At 43.0% G+C, this 24,071-nt stretch overlaps 1 protein-coding gene across 1 annotated transcript; it reads right to left on the minus strand.

The window, feature by feature from the left end:
* Positions 1-303: 303 nt before the first annotated feature.
* On the minus strand, positions 304-17,359 carry LOC124712243 (cuticle protein CP14.6-like). Its single transcript, XM_047242537.1, has 3 exons — positions 17,312-17,359; positions 13,326-13,471; positions 304-526 (listed from the first exon to the last, which is right to left on the minus strand). Exons 1-3 carry the CDS (start codon positions 17,357-17,359, stop codon positions 304-306), a joined length of 417 nt encoding a protein of 138 aa, XP_047098493.1.
* Between the last annotated feature and the right edge of the window lie 6,712 nt (positions 17,360-24,071).

The following is a 24,071-nucleotide window of genomic DNA, read 5'->3' on the forward strand; positions in this document are numbered from 1 at the left end:
TTAAATCCTGATGATCGAGAGTTCCTTCTAATCTCGGGGTAACCCTCCCGATATTTGGCCCCATAGTTTCTATTTAAGTAACATCGTTATCTATAAGAATTACATGATTTTAATCAGCCAGTTCACTGTAACTACATCGTGGCTTGTTACTGATGAATGTAAAGTCCTGCAGTCTTTCGTGAAGATCAGTCCGACAGGAAACGGTTTTTTAATCAACTGTGTTGCTCGTGGCGTGGAGTCTTTGCTCAGATCACATCTCAGAGCCACAGGAAAGGAACATTACCAGGTATCCAGAAACACGTTTCACTTTCCGACGAGCGTGAGTCCGGCGTTCGTGCCCAGACGGTCGAGCAGCTGCTGGTCTGGCGGCTCTGAGGACGCGCGGTAGCCGTCTTTGTCGGCGACGTAGCCCACCTTGTGCACCGTGCCCTCCGGAGTCGCGAACATGTAGGAGCCCCGCACCTTCAGCTCGTCGTTCTCCACGGTCCCTTCCTCCTCACGAGTGGTCGCGTCTTCGCGAGTGTACCTGAAAACGGGGAGTTGTTACACACACGTTACTGGTCTACTTCAGCACTAAGTACTTTGCAATATATTGCTCACACACACACACACACACACACACACACACACACACACACGCACGTACTAGCTTCTTGGCAAAAGAGGTCGTGCCGGTCGTCCCCACATTTTGAATCTGACGCTTGGACGGTCGTTTTAAGTGAGTCTTTACCGCACCCATATTGGAAATCGTCGATACGCTGAACCCCGGTAATATTGCGGCACGTAGGCGACTAGTGGGCCGTACTAATAAAACGAAAGCACAAGCTTGATAGATAAAAGGCACAGCATTTACTTGCCAAGCAAATCGAGGCAGCGAAGATTTTACATCAGACTATATGAATAATCCTTACCACTCCTCCCTACCTTACATCTCTAGCATAAAAGCGAAAGCTTCTAGCGATCTGCTTCATCGGAATTGTCAGTGACCTTGAAACGTCCCCTTAGAAAAAGTAATGAATTACTGTGCTGGTAAACCCCTTACGTTATATCATTTTCAAACAACTGAGCATTACTGAATGTACTCAGACATTTCGCTCTTTACATATTCTAATCAACACTAAACTGACACACAATATTATTAGCGCAACGCAATCTGACTTTCAATAATCCCTACAAAAGAATGGCCCTGACTAACAATAACATGAATCACTTACCTTATAAAAATATTCGTTACTCAAACTACTGCAATACAGCGAGTGCCAATACTGCCAGCTAAATAAAAGTTTCTAACTACTGAAGGCACTAACTACTGATAGGCATAGCAAATGGAAGATTTTGATAGAGAACAAACAATGTATTTACCTTAATAGTGTTCAAAAGTCATAATATATATATCAGTTCATCACATCCAGTCTTACAAATTTACTGTCTCTGATGGACACACGTCCAGATCATCCACTCTCAAACCTACCCCATCTCTCTCTCTCCCCACATCCACCACTGCTGGCGGCTCACCTCCAACTGCGCAACGCTATGCGCTGTTCACATCCAACTGCCCAACACTACAATTGCGAGTATCCTAACAATTCCAACCAGCCCTAGACTGCACACAGCACAGCCAGTGCTTTTCTTACAGAGCGCTACGTGGCGTTACCAACATAAAAACCTAAACAGCCTACTTACAACCTTTGTCGAGTAGTCATGGCTATCTGGTTTCGCTGTTTTCTCTGCTGTAAGACTTCTTTTCGCTTTACTTGCTGTAAGTGAACACATGTGACTTTTCGATTAAAGATCTCATCCGATTCAGATGAAAGAAATTGGTTGCTGATTATGCCAACTATGTGAGCTTAATCCGATATATCAGAACCATATTTCTTAGTATCCTTAAATACCAAGGCCAGAGTGAACTTAGGCTGGCAACACATTTTAGGTCTCTGCGAAGGCTTTCACTAAAGCAAAATGTTTGCCACAATCAGATAAGACCAAGATGCTCAGTACGACAGAATTACACAGGCGGATGCTACTGGAGTAATTATAATTGAAAAGAAACTAAATAGAAAAAGAAAATTTGCTAATTAACAACGCCAATAAAAAGATGAAGAAAATGAAAATAGTTTTTAATATATATTACGTGCGATTAGACTCTGTTGGACAACGCAAAGCTTTTTGATTCTTTTTCCTTTTCTTCCACACTGCTCTCATTCTTTCTGCATAGAATAGCAAATGACCTGGAAGAGCAGCTGAACGGAATGGACAGTGTCTTGAAAGGAGGATATAAGATGAACATCAACAAAAAGCAAAATGAGGATAATAGAATGTAGTCGAATTAAATCGGTTGATGCTGCGGGAATTAGATTAGGAAATGAGACGCTTAAAGTAGTAAAGGACTTTTGCTATTTGAGGAGCAAAATAACTGATGATAATCGAAGTAAAGAGGATATAAAATGTAGATTGGCAATGGAAAGGAAAGCGTTTCTGAAGAAGAGAAATTTGTTAACATCGAGTATAGATTTAAGTTTCTGAAAGTATTTGTATGGAGTGTAGCCGTGTATGGAAGTGAAACATGGACGATAAATAGTTTAGACAAGAAGAGAATTGAAGCTTTCGAAATGTAGTTCTACAGAAGAACGCTGAAGATTAGATGGGTAGATCACATAACTAATGAGGAGGTGATAAATAGAATTAGGGAGAAGAGAAATTTGTGGCACAGCTTGACTAGAAGAATGGATCGCTTGGTAAGACATATTCTGAGGCATTAAGGGATCACCAATTTAGTATTGGAGGGCAGCGTGGAGGGTAAAAATCGTAGAGGGAGACCAAGAAATGAATACACTAGACAGATTCAGAAGGATTTTGGTAGCAGTAGGTACTGGGAGATGAAGAAGCTTGAATAAGATAGAGTAGCATGGAGAGCTGCATCAAACCAGTCTCAGGTCTGAAGACCACAACAACAACAGGCTCTCTTCTTTCCCTCTGTCCATTTTGTTCCTGCTTTCTTCGGAGCTTCGTTTCTGACTTAACTTCCCTTCTGTCAACTTTCTGCTTAAATACCTATCAGTCCAAAATATCTAAATAATTTATCCGAGATTCTTGCAGGTCCGTTTTGAACTCTTGTATCCAAGGTATAGTTTTAAATTCTTCTACGTATTTTGAATTTTGAGCGTAAGTCTTGTTTTGGGAAGCCTAGAGACGTGCCCATAAATTTTAATCTTCTCTTCTGATGTCTACTGCATGGTTGGACAATTTATCACTTGTTTGACAAGATTGTAGTCTACAGGCCACTTCTGTTTTGTTTGGCCCTAGTATCTTTCGAATGATTTTACGTTCTTGATTTAATAGTTTTGTAGGTCAACTAGACTGTCAGCGTTTCACTGGCATACAGCACTTCAGGTTTTAAAACTATATTATAGTGTTGAATTTAAAAGTGTTTGGCAAAGCACTTTTTATTGTACGCCTTGTAGGTTCTTCCATAGTCTCTCTTCAGTTTTTGGAGGTGAATGTTTTGTAGTATTTACTCTCGCCCCGTAGATTCAAGGGCTTCACCTAAGGATTTAAAATATGGGACTCTGTTGATATCACCATATTTTGTAGTCAGTTTTGGGTGTCAGTTTTTGTGGCGATGAGCTCGGAGACTTTAAGGGTTTCAACCTATTCAGTTGCCGTTAATCATCCGTGCCCTGCAACTTGTAAACGGGAGTTTACTTTATCGCCCTGTACAGTAGGCATTGGGGCGATACTGTGTTGAAGCGTTGCATTGAACTACTAGAATATTATTTCAATTTAGCTACTGAATACCACCAATGAATTCAATGTCGAATTAACATCTTAAGAATTTAGTGGCTTCGATGGCCTTTGGGCGAGATAGTTCTTTGTCCAATAAAGGAAAGAACCCAGGGTTGTTTTAGCATACTGTATGTTTTATTCAGTAAATTGTTAGCTTTACAAAAACGACGAAAATATGCATTAACCTTGGACCTAAAATACATACATTAAGAGCTATGAACACTTGTTCATCTTCCCTACAACTCTTACTGTATGTACCTTAGATTCCATGTTTACTGGTCTTTTTTTCTTGATTTCATCCATTCTGCCACCTATAAAAATATGGAAAGAAAAGAGCTCGCAATAGAAGAGATGTCTTCCACGGTATCGAAGATGAATAAGATATCTTAACACATGTATTTTTTTGCCTACGTTTACGGGATTTCTTTGCTTCGAATGATCGACCCTGTCACACCGATGAATATTGATCATTGCCACTGGGACACATTATACAGACAAAATAATAGGGAATAATGTGCAGATCTTAAGGAAGGGAAGATTACATGTCAAAAAGATTCCGGACTTTTATTTTTGTCAGATTTTACCCGCTACATATATCTCCAGCATTCTAGTACCATGTTATTCCGTGATGCCCGTCATACATGCAATTGTTAAATGACATGAGCTGCGACAACGTCACAGCAAAAACGACATTTCTGTGTCTATAAACAGTAAAATATACTGTTTCGTACTACAGACTCAATAAAAGTTCGGGGTGCCACAATAAAACGAACCATATTATTTCAATACTGTTACCGAGAGAGGTAACGCAGTGGTCGGGAGGACCTCAATTCAAATCCCCTCTGGTCACCCTGATGTAGGTTATCCGTGGTTTCCCTAAATCTCTCCAGGAAAATGCCGCAATGATTCGTTCCCCATATTTTTACAATCTGAGCTTGTGCTCCAGTGATCGCACTGTCGACGGTACATTAAACTAATCTTCCTTCTTCCTTCATTTAATTCTATTGTACACGGTTTTCAGTACCTACTTCTTATTCAGTAATGACTAGTCATGCAAGTTCTGTTCCGTATTTACATGCCTTTTGTACCTTAGCTCGGAACTGAAATGCATAAGAAAATCCCTCCTTCTCGCTGAGAATGGAGCAGTTCATCTTTTATCTGTGAACATAAGGTTTTTGAGCTTTGGTGTATATCTTTTGTAAAATAGTTACTACGAGGCTGTACTCTTCGTGATCTCGAATTCCCTAACTGTTAACGCATGCAGGAAAACTCCTGACGCCCTTTTTACTACAATCTTTTAATTCCTTGCATAAAACAGAACTTATTACATGCACAGCATGCCGTCGTCATTTGTCAGTGATGGCAGAACACCTGGGAGGTATAAGGCAAATTACGTTCCCAACACATATGTCGATTACCCAGATATAATACAAGACAGGCTGTTTTGCGTGGAAACGGTCATAATCTCAAACACAACTACGATCCTTGCCGATCAATTGATACTCATCATAATCAGTCTCATGAAATCCACAGCTGGATAAATGTCAATCCTGTACTTTCCACTGTCTTATATTCGCTCTTATACGCACTCGTGACGCTTCTGTAAGTTCTTAATGTTCTCGTATTACAATCCTCTTAACTTTGGTTACCTTCTCCGTTTATCTTGGCTGCAAAGGACTTTCATGAACTGATCACCACTGACGCGGCTGGTTATTACCCCGCCCCCATCCTCCTCCCTCAGTCACCACTACCATCACCTCATTCTAATTTCTCTTATTGCCTTTCGCTCCAGTCTGTTCGTAAATCGCTTTCTTTCTTTTCCTGTTCCTACTACAAATTATTCACATATGTTTCTGCAATCGAAGCTGGCCTAAAATCAACATTTGAGTGGCTTTCACATAAAATGCCATGTCGACATCCAGTAGTCAATACCGGTAAATTTCTCTTTTCGGACACGTCGAAAGGCTATTTTAGAAAACCACATTCGCAAAATCTCCCATAACATTGAAGTAATGTGCAGACTTTTTCATAAATCAACAAAATGGAAGCTTGAACGTCACAGTGATGTAATAGATATAGTTTTATTTGAGATTTCATACTCTAACCTTGAAATGGACGCACGATGAAATCAATAAGAACAGGTAGTATAATTCGCTTTGCTACTAGTTTCAGTTAGCGGGTGACATTACTTTCTTTCAGTCTTTTCACACTGTAAACATTAACTTCAGAACAGAACGTGCAATTATACATAATACGAAGTGACATTGCCTCCATCTTCATAATGCCACGCTAACTGACAACTTACGACTGACAGTCGGTGAAATCTGCCTCGGCTCACCAACGACTACAATAAGGGCTCAGCTCCGAGATACACCTATCTCGTTCGAAGCCTACTCGCGTTTCTCTGGCGTCCTCACACTCAAGTTGAATTTATACTAATTCAGATTACTTAATATAATCACATTCCATTGAAAAAATTAAAGTAATTAAAGGAAGCATTGCGTAGATAATTTGTTTTGCATGTCAAGATAGTTATTTCCTGCCGCTGCAACCTAAGACCCCACTTCAACCGGGACTCGAAATCGAATTTCTAGTTTATCGCCAGCAGTCGCCTTAACCACCTCGGCTATCCATTCGCGGTCCCCGGAACGATCCAAACTCCCATGTAACGCACTGTCTGAACACGAAGATAGCAAATTGGTCTCGACTCCTCTCTGTCTCGTTCGGGCACGGATAGCCGAAGTGGTTAAAGCGACTGCTCTCAATAAGGGGGAAATGCGGCCCCGAGTCTCGATCCAGCACAGACTTTCGTACGTCGCTATTGGGTAGCAGATCTGCACCTGAAACAGCTGGTGTCAAGCAATTTGTGTTCAGAGAATTAACTTAATTTCTTCATCTCGCCCGTCTGTTCTTCCAGACATACAATTACACACATATACATATTATACATATACAGGGTGGTCCATTGATCGTGACCGGGCCAAATATCTCACGAAATAAGCACCAAACGAAAAACTACAAAGAACGAAACTTGTCTAGCTTGAAGGGGGAAACCAGATGGCGCTATGGTTGTCCCGCTAGATGGCGCTGCCATAGGTCAAACTGAAATCAACTCCGTTTCTTTAAATAGGAACCCTCATTTTTATTATATATTCGTGTAGTACGTAAAGAAATATGAAAGTTTTAGTTGGACCACTTTTTTCGTTTTGTGATAGATGGCGCTGTAATTGTCACAAACATATGGCTCAAAATTTTAGACGAACAGTTGGTAACAGGTTGGTTTTTTAAATTAAAATACAGAAGGTAGGTACGTTTGAACATCTCATTTAGGTTGTCCCAATGTGATTCATGTACCTTTGTGAACTTATCATTTCTAAGAACGCATGCTGTTACAGCGCGATTACCCGTAAATACCATATTAATGGAATGAAAGCTCAAATGCTCCATCAACCACATGCATTTGGCAATACGTGTAACGACATTCCTCTCAACAGCGGGTAGTTCGCCTTCCGTAATGTTCGCACATGCACTGACAATGCGCTGACGCATGTTATCAGGCCTTGTCGGCGGATCACGATAGCAAATATCCTTCAAAGTTCCCCACAGAAAGAAATCCGGGGACATCAGATCCGGTGAACGTGCTTCGACGACCAATCCACCTGTCATGAAATATGTTATTCAATACCGCTTCAACCGCACGCGAGCTATGTGCCGGACATCCAACATGTTGGAAGTACATCGCCATTCTGTCATGCAGTGAAACATCGTGTAGTAACATCGGTAGAACATTACGTAGCAAATCAGCATACACTGCACCAGTTAGATGGCCACCGATAAAATGGGGCCGATTATCCTTTCTCCCACAATGCCGCACCATACATTAACCCGCCAAGGTCGTTGATGTTCCACTTGTCGCAGCCATCGTGGATTTTCCGTTGCCCCACAGTGCATATTATGCCGGCTTACGTTACCGCTGTTGGTGAATGACGCTTCGTCGCTAAATAGAACACGTGCACAAAAAAAAACTGTCATCGTCCCGTAATTTCTCTTGTGCCCAGTGGCAGAATTGTACACGACGTTCAAAGTCGTCGCCATGCAATTCCTGGGGCATAGAATATGGTACGGGTGCACTCGATGCTGATGTAGCATTCTCAACACCGACGTTTTTGAGATTCCCGATTCTCGTGCAATTGATCTGCTACTGATGTGCGGATTAGCCGCGACAGCAGCTAAAACACCTACTTGGGCATCATCATTTGTTGCAGGCCGTGGTTGACGTTTCACATGTGGCTGAACACTTCCTGTTTCCTTGAATAACGTAACTATCCGGCGAACTGTCCGGACACTTTGATGATGTTGTCCAGGATACCGAGCAGCATACATAGCACATGCCCATTGGGCATTTTACATCTACATCTACATCTATACTCCGCGAGCCACCTTACGGTGTGTGGCGGAGGGTACTTATTGTACCACTATCTGATCCCCCCTTCCCTGTTCCATTCACGAATTGTGCGTGGGAAGAACGACTGCTTGTAAGTCTCCGTATTTGCTCTAATTTCTCGGATCTTTTCGTTGTGCTCATTACGCGAGATATATGTGGGCGGTAGTAATATGTTGCCCATCTCTTCCCGGAATGTGCTCTCTCGTAATTTCGATAATAAACCTCTCCGTATTGCGTAACGCCTTTCTTGAAGTGTCCGCCACTGGAGCTTGTTCAGCATCTCCGTAACGCTCTCGCGCTGACTAAATGTCCCCATGACGAATCGCGCTGCTTTTCGCTGGATCATGTCTATCTCTTCTATTAATCCAACCTGGTAAGGGTCCCATACTGATGAGCAATACTCAAGAATCGGACGAACAAGCGTTTTGTAAGCTACTTCCTTCGTCGATGAGTCACATTTTCCTAGAATTCTTCCTATGAATCTCAACCTGGCGCCTGCTTTTCCCACTATTTGTTTTATGTGATCATTCCACTTCAGATCGCTCCGGAAAGTATCTCCTAAGTATTTTACGGTCGTTACCGCTTCCAGTGATTTACCACCTATGGCATAATCGTACTGGAATGGATTTCTGCCCCTATGTATGCGCATTATATTACATTTATCTACGTTTAGGGAAAGCTGCCAGCTGTCGCACCATGCATTAATCCTCTGCAGGTCCTCCTGGAGTACGTACGAGTCTTCTGATGTTGCTACTTTCTTGTAGACAACCGTGTCATCTGCAAATAGCCTCACGGAGCTACCGATGTTGTCAACTAAGTCATTTATGTATATTGTAAACAATAAAGGTCCTATCACGCTTCCCTGCGGTACTCCCGAAATTACCTCTACATCTGCAGATTTTGAACCGTTAAGAATGACATGTTGTGTTCTTTCTTCTAGGAAATCCTGGATCCAATCACAAACCTGGTCCGATATTCCGTAAGCTCGTATTTTTTTCACTAAACGTAAGTGCGGAACCGTATCAAATGCCTTCCTGAAGTCCAGGAATACGGCATCAATCTGCTCGCTAGTGTCTACGGCACTGTGAATTTCTTGGGCAAAAAGGGCGAGCTGAGTTTCACATGATCTCTGTTTGCGGAATCCATGTTGGTTATGATGAAGGAGATTTGTATTATCTAAGAACGTCATAATACGAGAACACAAAACATGTTCCATTATTCTACAATAGATTGACGTAAGCGAAATAGGCCTATAATTATTCGCATCTGATTTATGACCCTTCTTGAAAATGGGAACGACCTGCGCTTTCTTCCAGTCGCTAGGTACTTTACGTTCTTCCAGCGATCTACGATAAATTGCTGATAGAAAGGGGGCAAGTTCTTTAGCATAATCACTGTAGAATCTTAAGGGTATCTCGTCTGGTCCGGATGCTTTTCCGCTACTAAGTGATAGCAGTTGTTTTTCAATTCCGATATCGTTTATTTCAATATTTTCCATTGTGGCGTCCGTGCGACGGCTGAAGTCAGGGACCGTGTTACGGTTTTCCGCAGTGAAACAGTTTCGGAACACTGAATTCAGTATTTCTGCCTTTCTTCGGTCGTCCTCTGTTTCGGTGCCATCGTGGTCAACGAGTGACTGAATAGGGGATTTAGATCCGCTTACCGATTTTACATATGACCAAAACTTTTTAGGGTTCTTGTTTAGATTGTTTGCCAATGTTTTATGTTCGAATTCGTTGAATGCTTCTCTCATTGCTCTCTTTACGCTCTTTTTCGCTTCGTTCAGCTTTTCCTTATCAGCTATGATTCGACTACTCTTAAACCTATGATGAAGCTTTCTTTGTTTCCGTAGTACCTTTCGTACATGATTGTTATACCACGGTGGATCTTTCCCCTCGCTTTGGACCTTAGTCGGTACGAACTTATCTAAGGCGTACTGGACGATGTTTCTGAATTTTTTCCATTTTTGTTCCACATCCTCTTCCTCAGAAATGAACGTTTGATGGTGGTCACTCAGATATTCTGCGATTTGTGCCCTATCACTCTTGTTAAGCAAATATATTTTCCTTCCTTTCTTGGCATTTCTTATTACACTTGTAGTCATTGATGCAACCACTGACTTATGATCACTGATACCCTCTTCTACATTCACGGAGTCGAAAAGTTCCGGTCTATTTGTTGCTATGAGGTCTAAAACGTTAGCTTCACGAGTTGGTTCTCTAACTATCTGCTCGAAGTAATTCTCGGACAAGGCAGTCAGGATAATGTCACAAGAGTCTCTGTCCCTGGCTCCAGTTCTGATTGTGTGACTATCCCATTCTATACCTGGTAGATTGAAGTCTCCCCCTATTACAATAGTATGATCACGAAACTTCTTCACGACGTTCTGCAGGTTCTCTCTGAGGCGCTCAACTACTACGGTTGCTGATGCAGGTGGTCTATAGACGCATCCGACTATCATATCTGACCCACCTTTGATACTTAACTTAACCCAGATTATTTCACATTCGCATTCGCTAATAACTTCAATGGATATTATTGAATTCTTTACTGCTATAAATACTCCTCCACCATTGGCGTTTATCCTATCCTTGCGGTATATATTCCATTCTGTGTCTAGGATTTCGTTACTGTTCACTTCCGGTTTTAACCAACTTTCCGTTCCTAATACTATATGCGCACTATTTCCTTCAATAAGAGATACTAATTCAGGAACCTTGCCCTGGATACTCCTGCAGTTTACCAATATTACGTTAACTTTTCCTGTTTTTGGTCTCTGAGGACGGACGTTCTTTATCAACGATGATAATGTCCTCTCTGGTAAGCCGTCAGGTATTTTATCGTTTCGCCCAAGGGGGGGTCCCTCTAAACTAAAAAACCCCCGTGTGCACGCCACACGTACTCTGCTACCCTAGTAGCTGCTTCCGGTGTGTAGTGCACGCCTGACCTGTCTAGGGGGGCCCTACAGTTCTCCACCCAATAACGGAGGTCGATGAATTTGCAACCATTATAGTCGCAGAGTCGTCTGAGCCTCTGGTTTAGACCCTCCACACGGCTCCAAACCAGAGGACCGCGATCGACTCTGGGCACTATGCTGCAGATATTAAGCTCAGCTTGCACTCCGCGTGCGATGCTGGTTGTCTTCACCAAATCAGCCAGCCGCCGGAAGGAACCAAGGATGGCCTCAGAACCCAAGCGGCAGGCGTCATTCGTTCCGACATGTGCTACTATCTGCAGCCGGTCACACCCAGTGCGTTCAATAGCTGCCGGAAGGGCCTCCTCCACATTACGGACGAGACCCCCCGGCAAGCACACCGAGTGCACACTGGCATTCTTCCCCGACCTACCCGCTATTTTCCTGAGGGGCTCCATAACCCGCCTAACGTTGGAGCTCCCTATAACTAATAGGCCCGCCCTCTGTGACTGTCGGGACCTTGCCGGAGAATCGGCCACTGGCCCAACAGGCGAGGCATCCTGTGGTGGCTCGGAAACGATGTCATCACCACTAGGAAGCACCCCGTACTTGTTGGAAAGGGGTAAGGCAGCTGCCACGCGGCCAGATCCCACCTTCGCCTTTCGGCCAGGCACGCGCGAGCCCACCACTGTCCGCCATTCACCCTGGAGTGATGGCTGACCGGTAAGATGCTCACTGCCGGAAGACGCAGCGACATCAGGGGTTCCATGTGATTCCAAGGCCACCGAAGTAGGCATAGGTCTCACCACAGTTGCCCCAACGCCACTACGAGCCGACGCCTGCGCCTCGAGCTCGATGAGCCTAACAGACAAAGCCTCCACCTGCCCACGAAGAGTGGCCGATTCTCCTTGCGTCCGCTCACAACAACCACAGTCCCTACACATGACTATGTTTACCCTACTCTATACGGTGACAAATTCCCAAGATAATCTTCTGATGAGCTACTCTGATAATCAAGAAACACTCACTGAAATACGAGACGCGAAAACTACGCTAGGTTTTCCCAGAAAAAATATTTAAAAGCTAAGCGCAGCAAATAAGTACAAAAACGCTTTATACAAACAGTACTCGCTGCTGCTGGTGCTCTCGCTCTGGCTGTCACAAGACAACTGCTGATTCAAGTGACTAGTGGCTAACGGCCGCGAAACAAACAAAAGACGGTTTTAGGGCGCTTTCTGTTCTAAACGATCAAGAAAACACTAAGAAATCTAACACGAAAACTACGTAAAGTTTTATCAAGAACTGTTAGTTACTATGCAGAGCAGATAAACACAAATAAAATCCCTTCCTTAGTGGAAGGTCGTAAACAAAATGCAAAATAAACGCTTTATACAAACAGTACTCGCTGCTGCTGGTGCTCTCGCTCTGGCTGTCACAATAGCCATATATCAACACGATATCGACCTTTTCCGCAATTGGTAAATTGTGGATATCGTGTTGATGTATGGCTACTGTGATCAAAATGCCCAATGGGGTGTGCTATGTTTGCTGCTCGTTATCCTCGACCACATCATCCAAGTGTCCGAACCGTTCGCCGGATTGTTACGGTCCATTTTAACACGGGTAATGTATCACGAAGCAATTGTTCCTGAATCAGGTAGTTTGAATGCAGTGCCTGTATATTTAGTTTTAAACGTTTTCCTGTGCTGTCCTTGCCAAATTCGAGCTTGTGCCCTGTCTCCAGTGACTTCCACGTCTACCGATGTTGAGGGTAGGAATATCATAGACGAAGTACCAGCGCCTATTAGAGAAGGATACGGGAAGAATGTTTCTTTCAAAAACACCGTATCGACCTCCGGCTGAATTGGTTCACCACACCACCGAAATCCTGAATTTGGATTCCAAACAAGGGTAAGAACAACTTCCACTCGACAGCTAGCGCAGTTTCATGGTACTGCGTCACTTCTCTCAATGAGAGCTTTCTCTTTGCTCCTTCCAAATAATACCGTGAACATTCTCCAATTGCGTTATTTACCACTAGCCTTAACCGTAATAGTTGTTCCCCATAAAGGAAAAACCACAGAAAAGTTTTGGGAAATAATATGGTAGCAAGCAGACAGCAATAATGAGATGCACTTTTAGACGATGATGAAATATATGTAACATAACAGTCAAATATAGTACCCCCAACGCCACGGGTCGATGCCATTGAAGTTGTTGAACTCCTGAATAACACTGGCGAGCCTGGAGGCGACCCGAGGAATGAAGCGCGCAGCGAAACCTTGAGGTTGCGCCAAGGCAGCACTTAGCGCCGCGGCAGCCAGCAGCAACTGGAAGGAAAGATACGTACAAAATAACAGCTACACTAACCGAGCGTGTCAAGTCACAGTCTTACAAGAAAGAATATTACTGTACTTTTCATATTAGATAACGTAACCTAATACTTGTGAACAGGGGCAACGTAAGTTGCGTGTATTACTAGCAATACAAAATGCACTTCCTTATTCTTTATGTTCTCTCACATTGCATCTAGGAAATCTGATTATCATTAATATTATTACTATTATTATTATTATTAGTATTACTATTATTATTTTGTTTGAGCCCTACTGGACCACGCAATATAGGGGTAAGATGCCTAAACTGTACCATCTTTAAGAGTTTATTTACTATAGGCTAAACACTAGGTTACAAAATTGTTTAAACAAACCATCCTTAGCTGCAGGATGATGATCTTGGTATTTTATTTAAAGAATGGGATTCTAAACATCTCTAAGTGGTAAGATTGGTAATTTGTTTCCAGTAGATGCATAAGCTGCAACCGCTAACCCACCCACGCCACCCCCATCCCCGTTATAAAATTATTCCTTAGTTTTAAGATACGTGTTAGTCTAGTTTAGGGAAATATTCACTATTTCAGTTCTTACATCACTATTTTTAATTCATTGCAGTTAGCTATTTCACTCCTGCTCCAGTCCCCCAATACTTGCATGAACCCACATTTTGCGTGTCATGCATCTGATCATTTCTTGCATTTGATCTTCCTCACACGCGTAGCTATATCACTGCTCTCTCTAACGAGTTTCTGTGGTGGCTTCACCGTACAGTCCCTAAAACACTGTCTTTGTTCATGTTATCCCGCATTTTTCATGAGATTCTTGTCGGCTTATAAGCATGTTGACTGCACCTTGATGTTTTGCTTCCAGCTTCCATCATTTCCCTCCGATTTGGCGATATTTCTTGAATGGACCGCTTCAGCCCCCTTTTTACCGGCAATTGCTTCATTTATTTTGAAATTATGGGGCAGTCTGTTTCGTTGTACGATGTCGGACGCATCATCTCTTCAAATGGCAGAAAATGGTCTTGCAATTCGTTTTCAGCTTCTTTGGAAATCACTTAAACACTGTCAAAAAATTTTAAGTTTTTATTTGAATTTTGGTTTCCATTCTAAGCATTTACCTTATCTTATATGCGTGCACATTGATTTAATTCCCGATATTTAGGTATACTTTTAGAGCTAAATGTAACTCATTTGCACTTCACTTCCCTAACGCGTTCCTTCTCGTACTGGAATACAAAATAATTATTTAATTAATATCGTAGGGTAAAGAAAGCATTATTAAATTCACCATGTCATTTATAAACATTATGTTACATTAAAAACGCTGAATGCATGTTTTTAAGGTCATACAAGAGAAAGTTTATTAAAGTGTACTGCTACAATATCGAAAAATTATAGCCGCTCTTTATAGGCAACGTCGCCATTTTCTGTTAGCCAGTTTCCTACAAACGAACCACAAGAAATACAGACACATGTCCGTCGGAAAACATAGTTTATCTCAAGTACATTCAGACATTACGTTGCCACTTATAACAACAATTCTCTTGTGCCACATTCACAAAATGTGAGACTAAAACTACAACAACGTCGACGCCTTGTTCAGGCGATCTGTTCCTCAACTGACAGGTGATACTACAATCCCAGAAGCACGTATTTTACGCTGACCTCACTAATTGTCCAATATCACAAGAGACGTGAATTTTATAGCAGTGGTACAAATTAGGAGTCGGTACGACGTTGTCATCTCTCCCTTACAACATTATTTCCTTTGTTTCACCATGTTACCTGAAATTCTTTGATTTTACTATTCTCTGTGAGTTATTGTTTCGTTTACCATGAGATACCGCTTTTCCATCCTGTTCGAAGTTTCCTTTAGTTATGTTTTTTACATCTCTCTAAAAGAATTAGGCAGCATTAGTCAAATATTAAGCATCCAGATTCTGGCTTTAAATAGAAATACACATTTGCAGAACGCTCCCGGCTACATCGTAAAGGAAAGCTATAGAACGGAAGCAAGACAACTCATTCATTTCACACACGAGAAGGAGCGCGGAAAACGAGACTTGTTGTGAAGTGAAGATGAAATATCGAAAGCGTACAGAAGGATGCTGTATAATTACACAGCCAAATAATCTGCTCTTGAAATAAGAATTAATTTCACTGTGAATGTCGGACGTATAAGAAATGTAGAAAGAGTAAACTCTAGTAACAGTTGAAAACGGTTTTGATTTTCCAATTTCTCAATACTCCTTTCAGCACATGGAATCCTTGATGAAAGGAAGCAAATCTGCCTCTTCGGTGTAATTCAGTAGAGCTCTTTGACTTCAGTAGTGGAGCGGACAGAGCAACTTCCGAACACTGTTCCGTCTGTGAGGATGTCTGCAATGGTCGTTCCAACCTTAGACCGTTCACGCATTGTCGCGTTACCTCAAAAAAGGGGTGTTGCCATGTTAATTCGCAAACAGCGACGTTGTTTTCAACATTAAACTGTTGGAGTGATGTACAGAACGTTGAAGATATGCCTCGTAGTTTTCCCCGGAGATGAACAGCGCCAGCTGAAGACAAACACAGCTCGTTGTTACGCAAAAGTGCGCAGCAGTAAATGAGAACTACTGTGTCGACACAAACAGTGTGCAACCACCTCCACCACCACATAATCCTTTTGGTCTCTTCCGTGTCCTTAAGGGGTATAGATAGATTATTCAATCATGTTTTATGCCAACATTATGTATGTATGGAGAACGCCCCTAACCGCAGTCTAGATTCATGGTTGTGCATAATGTGGATTTGATGCTGCACACTCGCAGCCTTCAAGTCAAATTTTCGGCGTTGCATTTGTCTGTCAAGACAATGATGCGCGAGCACAACACACCCACCTAGTAAACACATTCCATCAGGAGGCAGGCATCCACCTAATCCTTCAGCATATGTTGGCAAGCACAATTTATACGTGGTTGGTATTAGTCAGTATTTGCAATACGGCGTCCACGGGACCCTTCTCACATACTGGATCCGATCAGAAAGGCCACCATAAAGTTTTCTGACAGGTATGATCCCAACGAAGTTTTTTGTTTCACTTTTGCGCATTCAAGGGATTTTCAATTATTTCGGTTGTTTTAGTTTCCTTTCATTGCAAAATACATATCAAGCTTCATAGGCCTCATTCTTATATTCGCTGCTCCCTTTGAATCTAAGGCCACACACGTTCTAGGATGTCTAGGTGGTTGAAACATTCACAGACCAGTTTAAAAGTACACTGTCTGATCAAAAGTACGCAGGACATTAAAACAGCGTGAACCCCCCTTCCGCCTTTACCATGACGGCTTGAAGGCTTCTGGGTACGCTTTCAATGAGGTGTGTGAAGATCTGTGGTGGAATGGCAGTCCATTATTACTCAAGAACGATACCAAAGACGGTACTGACGTTGGACCCAAGGGTTTGGAGCGAAGTCGAATTTCTAACTTATCCCAGAGGTGTTCCGTTGAGTTCAGGCTGAGACCCTGGACAGGTCACTCTGTTCCAACAACGTTAATGTCCACAAAACGTTGCCTCACCGATGCTACTTTATTACAAGTTGCATGCTCGTGCTAATACAGTCATCATCCTCTACTGTACACGGTACATATCGCGGTAAAATGTGTTCATATCATTCTGCGCATACCGTTTTCATAGGCACAATAAGCGGACACACTATAAGCCTGAAACTCGCCCCTTCTTTCCACCTCCTCTGTATTTGACTTATGGCACCATATAAATTGGTAGATAAAGTTCTCAACATTCGCCAAACTCAGGGTGTAACATGATTAATCACTCGTTTCCCGTTACTTACTGCCCAGTGGCGTACAGAAATATACAGCTTGCGGTGGTATCCCGTCATATCCCAGTCGTTTCTACACTTTGGCGCAGTCACTCTCCTGGAACTCAAGAGAGATTCCTTTCGCTGATTTCATGCGATTTTTTTACAGTTACTCTCCAAAAGGCTCGACGCTCCCTTCCTGTCAGTACATGAGGTCTGCCTGTTCTTTGTTATCTGTGGTTGTTCCTCAGCGTTTACACTTCAAAATCGGCTCACCAACAGTCGACTCTGGCAATTTTTGAAGGGTTGAAAGGTCCGTGCTGGATTTGTTACTCAGATGACGACTAAAGACTAGTTCACGTTTTAAGTTACTGAGCTCGCCTCAGCAAGCCAAACTTTTGTTACTGCTTCTCTTCTGGATCATTCCTTAACTCGTCTGCTCCCGTCACTCTTGTGATTTGGTCTTCCTATAGGGCAACCGGTTTTATGCCATTTGCCTCTGTTTCTATCCCTCTTGAACCATGCGCCTTGCCCTTCGCTCTGTTATTCAACTTCTTCCATGTAATATCACAGTCCTTTAACGCCACTTGAACTAGCAACTGCAAACAACAAATGTGCATTGACAAGTCAGCTGGGAGCGAGCATTGTTCAATAGTGGACCAGCGGCCGCAATGGATCGTCATTGTCGTGTCATAAATTGCTATGGAGCATCTCCAAATCAAATGTAAAGATAAGCTCCGGAAGAAGAGGAAAGTGTTAGGAACGTTTGCCCTCGAAATCAACGACAGGTGGGCAACTGCCGCGACTGGGTTGAAGCGCAAAAGGCGACGACTACTTTTGTGGAAAAATCATCAGGCTGATGAGCTTTACTGTTACCAATAACAGTCTACCACAAAACAACATAATGCAGAATGGGTCTCTTAACGGTTTGTCAAGACCGATGAAGGCGCGGATGAGTTACATCCCAAAGAAGGACATTTTCGGCAGCTTCACAAGGCTGTATGAACGTCCTATGCATTGGATTCAGGTAGGAGAAGACTATGTGGAACACGTGAAGCACTAAAACCACAATCCTAACTTTTGTGCAGTCTTGAAAGCTCTCCGACAGATATGGTAAGTTGTTTCTTACAGTTATACTCGCAATAAATAGAATTTTGTGTGTCACACCCTAATTTATTTCGAATATGAGTGCTGTTTGTACAGCAGCAGTCCATGTAACGTCCTAAAAGGCACAAGGACCAAACTAAGACGGAAGAAGATCTACTACAATAACGTGACAAAAGTCACGGTTTACCTCCTAATATAGCTTCGGACTTCCTTTCGCCCGACTTAGTGCAGCAACTCGACGTTGCACTGACTCAACAGCTCATTAGAAGTCACCAACTGAAATAGTCAGCCATGCGTCCGTAGTTGCGGAAGTGTTGTCCGTGCAAGATTTTGTGCAAGACATGACCTATCTACCATGCTCCTTAAATGTTCGATGCGATTCATTTCGGGCGATTTGGGTGGCCTAATCATTGGCTCGGACTGTCCAGAATGATCTCCAAACCAATTGCGGACAATTATGGTCCGACGACTTCGCGCATTGTCTTCCATAAAAATTCCGTAGTTGCTTGGGAACATGGAGTCCATGAATGGCTGAAAATGGTCTTCAAGTAGCCTAAAATAAATATTTGTAGTCAATAATCGGTTCAGTTGGAGCTGAGGACCCAGTTTACTCCATGTAAACACAGAACGCACAACTACTGAGTCACCACCAGTTTGCACATTGCCTTGTTGATAACTTGGGTACGTGACTTCATGGGGTCTACGCCACACTCGAACCCTACCATCAGCTCTTACCAACAGAAATTGTGTATACGATTCAACGAAAATGGTTCAAATGGCTCTGAGCACTATGGGAATTAACATCTGAGGTCATCAGTCCCCTAGACTTAGAACTACTTAAACCTAACTAACCTAAGGACATCACGCACATCCATGCCCAAGCAGGATTCGGACCTGCAACCGTAGCAGCAGCGCAGTTCCAGACTGAAGCGGCCACAGTGGCCGGCGCTACGATTCAACCGATATGGTCATGAGAGCCGGAGAGGCGCTGCGGACAACATCGTGCTGTTAGCAAGGGCACCCGCGTCGGTCGTCTGCTGACATTTCTCATTAACATCACATTTCGCCGTACCGTCCAATGTATACGTTCGTCTTACGTGCCACATCGTTTTCTATGTTTGTTTCACGCAGAGTTGCTTGTCTTTCAGCCTTGACAAGTCTATGCGAACGCCATAAAAAATCATTTGCCATCTTGATTGGCTGTTTTTGTTACATTACTATACAAGATAGCTAACTTTCGTATTATAAGTTCAAAAATTTTCTACACCTACATCTGCATGGATACTCTGCAAATCACATTTAAGTGCCTGGCAGAGGGTTCATCGAACCACCTTCACAATTCTCTATTATTCCAATCTCGTATAGCGAGCGGAAAGAATGCTTTATCGTTCCGTACGAGCTCTGATTTCCCTTATTTTATTGTGGTGATCGTTCCGCCCTATGTAGGTCGATGTCAACAAAATATTTTCGCATTCGGAGGAGAAAGTTGGTGATTGGAATTTCGTGAGAAAATTCCGTCGCGACGAAAACTGCCTTTCTTTCAATGACTTCCAGCCCAAATCCTGTATCATTTCTGTGACACTCTCTCCCATATTTCGCGATAATACAAAACGTGCTGCCTTTATTTGAACTATTTCGATGTACTCCGTCAGTCCTATCTGGTAATGATCCCACACCGCGCAGCAGCATTCTAACAGAGGACGGACAAGTGTAGTGTAGGCAGTCTCCTTAGCAGGTCTGTTAAATTTTCTAAGTGTCCTGCTAATAAAACGCAGTCTTTGGTTAGCCTTCCCCACAACATTTTCTACGTGTTCTTTCCCATTTAAGTTGTTCGTAATTGTAATACCAAGGTATTTAGTTGAATTTACGGCTTTTAGATTAGACAGATTTATCGTGTAACCGAAGTTTAACAAGTTCCTTTTAGCGCTCATGTGGATGACCTCACACTTTTCGTCATTTAGGGTCAACTGCCACTTTTCTCATCATTCAGATATGTTTTCTAAATCGTTTTGCAGTTTGTTTTCATCTTGTGATGACTTTATTAGTCGATAAACGACAGCGTCATCTGCAAACAACCGAAGACGGCTGCTCAGATTGTCTCCCAAATCGTTTATATAGATAAGGAACAGCAAAGGGTCTACAACACTACCCTTGGGGAATGCCTGAAATCACTACTGTTTTACTCGATGACTTTCCGTTAATTACTACGAACTGTGACCTCTCTGACAGGAAATCGCAAATCCAGTCACATAAGTGAGACGATATTCCATAAGCACGCAATTTTACTACGAGCCGCTTGCGTGGTACAGTGTCAAAACATGTAAAGTGGCGCGAAATATTCAGATATTCATGTGGAGTGCATGGTGCCGACGAACGGCTTGGAATAGTTAACCATCAGGAGATGGGGCTCATAGACCGAAATTAGTTAATGGATTCAAGTATTTGTGGCATGTTGCATTATTTACCAACAACGGCCGCAATAAATAGAAGAAACGAGAAAATGTAAGGCTACTCTACTACTTCGACAGCCTGCGCTCGATATTGGAGACCAGCCAAGTCGTGTAAAACTTACCGTGATCACATTCATCCCTGCGATTCCTGGGCGCCTCGGACTGGGGCACACAAGTGTGGGTCGCGAGAACACGAGGCGTCTCTTATAGCGCCGCCAGTCACCCGCTAGACGCCCCTAGGGCGCGTCACTGCCACCGTTACGCTAGGTTTCTGCAGCGCTGGTCGCAGAGCAGAGCCCTCGACTTTCTACCGTCTCTGTGTTCCACAGACTGTTACGCAACTGAATTAAAGTGTTGCGGCGTGGACGTAATTACGCACAGCGTTAGCCTAGGATAATTTGAAGACTAACAGTACTTCTCGCAGGAGGAGAGCAAGGACGAAAGAAAAGGAAGGTTAGCGTCCCATCACAAACGAGGTCTTTAAAGGAGTGACACTACGTGGACTGGACAAGGATGGAAAGTTGTTACCTTTACACTTCTTCTCCGACGTCTTCACGATTCCGTATGACGGAAAGCTATTTCAGCATTTCTCGTGTGAAGCTCAGCTTGCTCTTTTCTCACATGACATACCGCGATCTATGGATATAGGTCAACAGGCGGATTCCATATTTCTAGATTTAAAAACATTTGACACGGTACCCCACTGCAGACTGGTAACGAAGGTATGAACATACGGAACAGGTTCCCAGCTATGTAAGTGGCTCGAGGACTTTTTAAGTAATACAACCCAGTATGTTGTCCTCCACAGCCACTGATCGTAAGAGACAATCGTATCGTTCGGTGTGCCCAAGGGAAGTTCGATAGGACTGCTATTATTTTCTAAGTACTTAAATGATTTGGTGGACCGCACGGGATTAGCCGAGCGGTCTAAGGCGTTGCAGTCATGGACTGTGCGGCTGGTCCCGGTGGAGGTTCGAGTCCCCCCTTGGGCATGAGTGTGTGTGTTTGCCCTTAGGATAATTTAGGTTAAGTTGTGTGTAAGCATAGGGACTGATGACCTCAGCAGTTAAGTCCCACACACACACATTTGAACATTTTTTATGATCTGGTGGACAGCAATCTGAAATTGTTTGCTGATGGTACTGTGGTGTACGGGAAGTTTCGAGGAAGACTGATTGTAGGATGACACAAGATGACTTGAACAATGTTTCTATTTTGTGCCGTGAATGACAGTTGGCTGTGTGTGAAATCTTATGGGACTTAACTTCGAAGGTCATCAGTCCCTAAGCTTACACACTGCTTAACCTAAATTATCCTAAGGACAAACACACACACACCCATGCACGAGGGAGGACTCGAATCTCCGCCGGGACCAACCGCACAGTCCATGACTGCAGCGCCCGAGACCACTTGGCTAATCCCGCGCGGACAGTTGCCTCTCAATGTAGAAAAAAGGGAGGTAATGACGATGGGTAGGAGAAACAAACCTTTGACGTACGGATACAGCTTTAGTACAGTCCTGCCTTACTCGGTCACGTCGTTTAAATATCTGGGCGTAACGCTGCACAGCGATTTTAAATGGAACGAGCACGTGAGAATCGTGGCAGGGAAGGCGAGTAGTCGACTTCTGTTTACTGGGAGAAATTTAGGAACGTGCGATTCTTCTGTAAAGGAGACAGCATATAAAGCGCTACTGCGACCTGTTCTTGAGTACTGTTCAAGTATTTGAGATCCACCCCACGTCGGATTAAGGGAAGACATCAAAGCAATTCATAGGCGAGCTCCTAGATATGTACAAACAGGTTCTGACAATACACGAGCGTTACGGAAATGTTTCGGGAGGGCTACGTTCTTTTCGCGGAACGCTTTTGATAAAATTTTCTAGAAGCGGTATATTAGGATGACTACAAAGTGACACTGCCTCCATCATCGTACGTTTCGAATAAGGATCACGAAAATGAGGTGTGAGGAATTGGGGCTCACCCCTTCGCTCAGTAATAGTAATAATAATGGAAATCTTTAACTGCGAGAAGACTTCTGCTTACACGTTTATATTTCTAGTAATACATGTACCCGTAAAGCCTCTTGGTACTATCAAACCAGTAGTCCTTTCTTGTCACAATTAACTATTCATTTCATCATTTCATTTTTCACTCCATTATAAAATCACTCATCATCCTTAACTACCTGTTTTACGTGCTGCGTAACACAAAATATTGGTATGAGAAATTTCCTACATTATAATTTAGCACTCTGTGGCTTTACGCAGCACTCCACAAAAACTACCTATAGCATTCTCTTTCGCTCACAGACTGATACACACTGACTGTTGTGCTCCAAGAGATCTCTTACTCCAATACTTCGATCTCAAACCAGAAGCAGTATCTTTCGCTCTGCGGTCGTGCAACGTCAGCGATTCGCTTTATAGAGCCCATCAGAGACATACATCGTTTACAATAGAATAGTTTCACTTTAGTTTGCATAAGTATCATTACAATATTCGAGTGCCACATACAAGTGTACCCCAGTAGACTTCTTTCAACAGTAGTACAGTGGTAGCGTTTTTGACTACTAATCAAAGGCCCCTGAGCCCCAGGTTTGCTCCTGGCTACTGTTTACATTTTTAATGAAATTCGTCACCAATGACGGCCGAAGAGTCATTTCCCTTCTGTCAATAACCTTGCCAAAAAGATGGGGAGAGTAGACCGAGTTTATCTATTGCTCTAGTGGTGGGAAGCTGTTCGTAAAGGCGGAAGAGTCTGCAATGAACAACAGCATGCAGATACACATGGCAACACACAACGCTCCGCCATCGACATATACCGTGTATCAACAAAACAAGCGCCCTATAATTTTAAAAAAAACGTCATGACGAGTTCTGCATTTGAAACTTGCATCTTATAATTAGCAGCTTCCAAGTATCACGTTCTACGCTTCTGTTGCGTTTGCTGCTGCGTTGGTGCGTCTTGATTAAGATCTTTGGGATTACACGCTGGCTCAGTCAATTAATGGTTTGAATGTTAACAAAGGGTCTTTCCAAGCTTTATGATTGCGTTCCGGTGTTCCTCGCTCCTGGTGGGTGTTGCGATGTGGTAATATGTGTGGCAGCTCTGAATTACTCTGAGAAGGGAGGAGAGTGATATACACTCCTGGAAATTGAAATAAGAACACCGTGAATTCATTGTCCCAGGAAGGGGAAACTTTATTGACACATTCCTGGGGTCAGATACATCACA

The sequence above is a fragment of the Schistocerca piceifrons genome, chromosome 8, assembly GCF_021461385.2.
Source record: "Schistocerca piceifrons isolate TAMUIC-IGC-003096 chromosome 8, iqSchPice1.1, whole genome shotgun sequence".
Taxonomy (NCBI): domain Eukaryota; kingdom Metazoa; phylum Arthropoda; class Insecta; order Orthoptera; family Acrididae; genus Schistocerca; species Schistocerca piceifrons.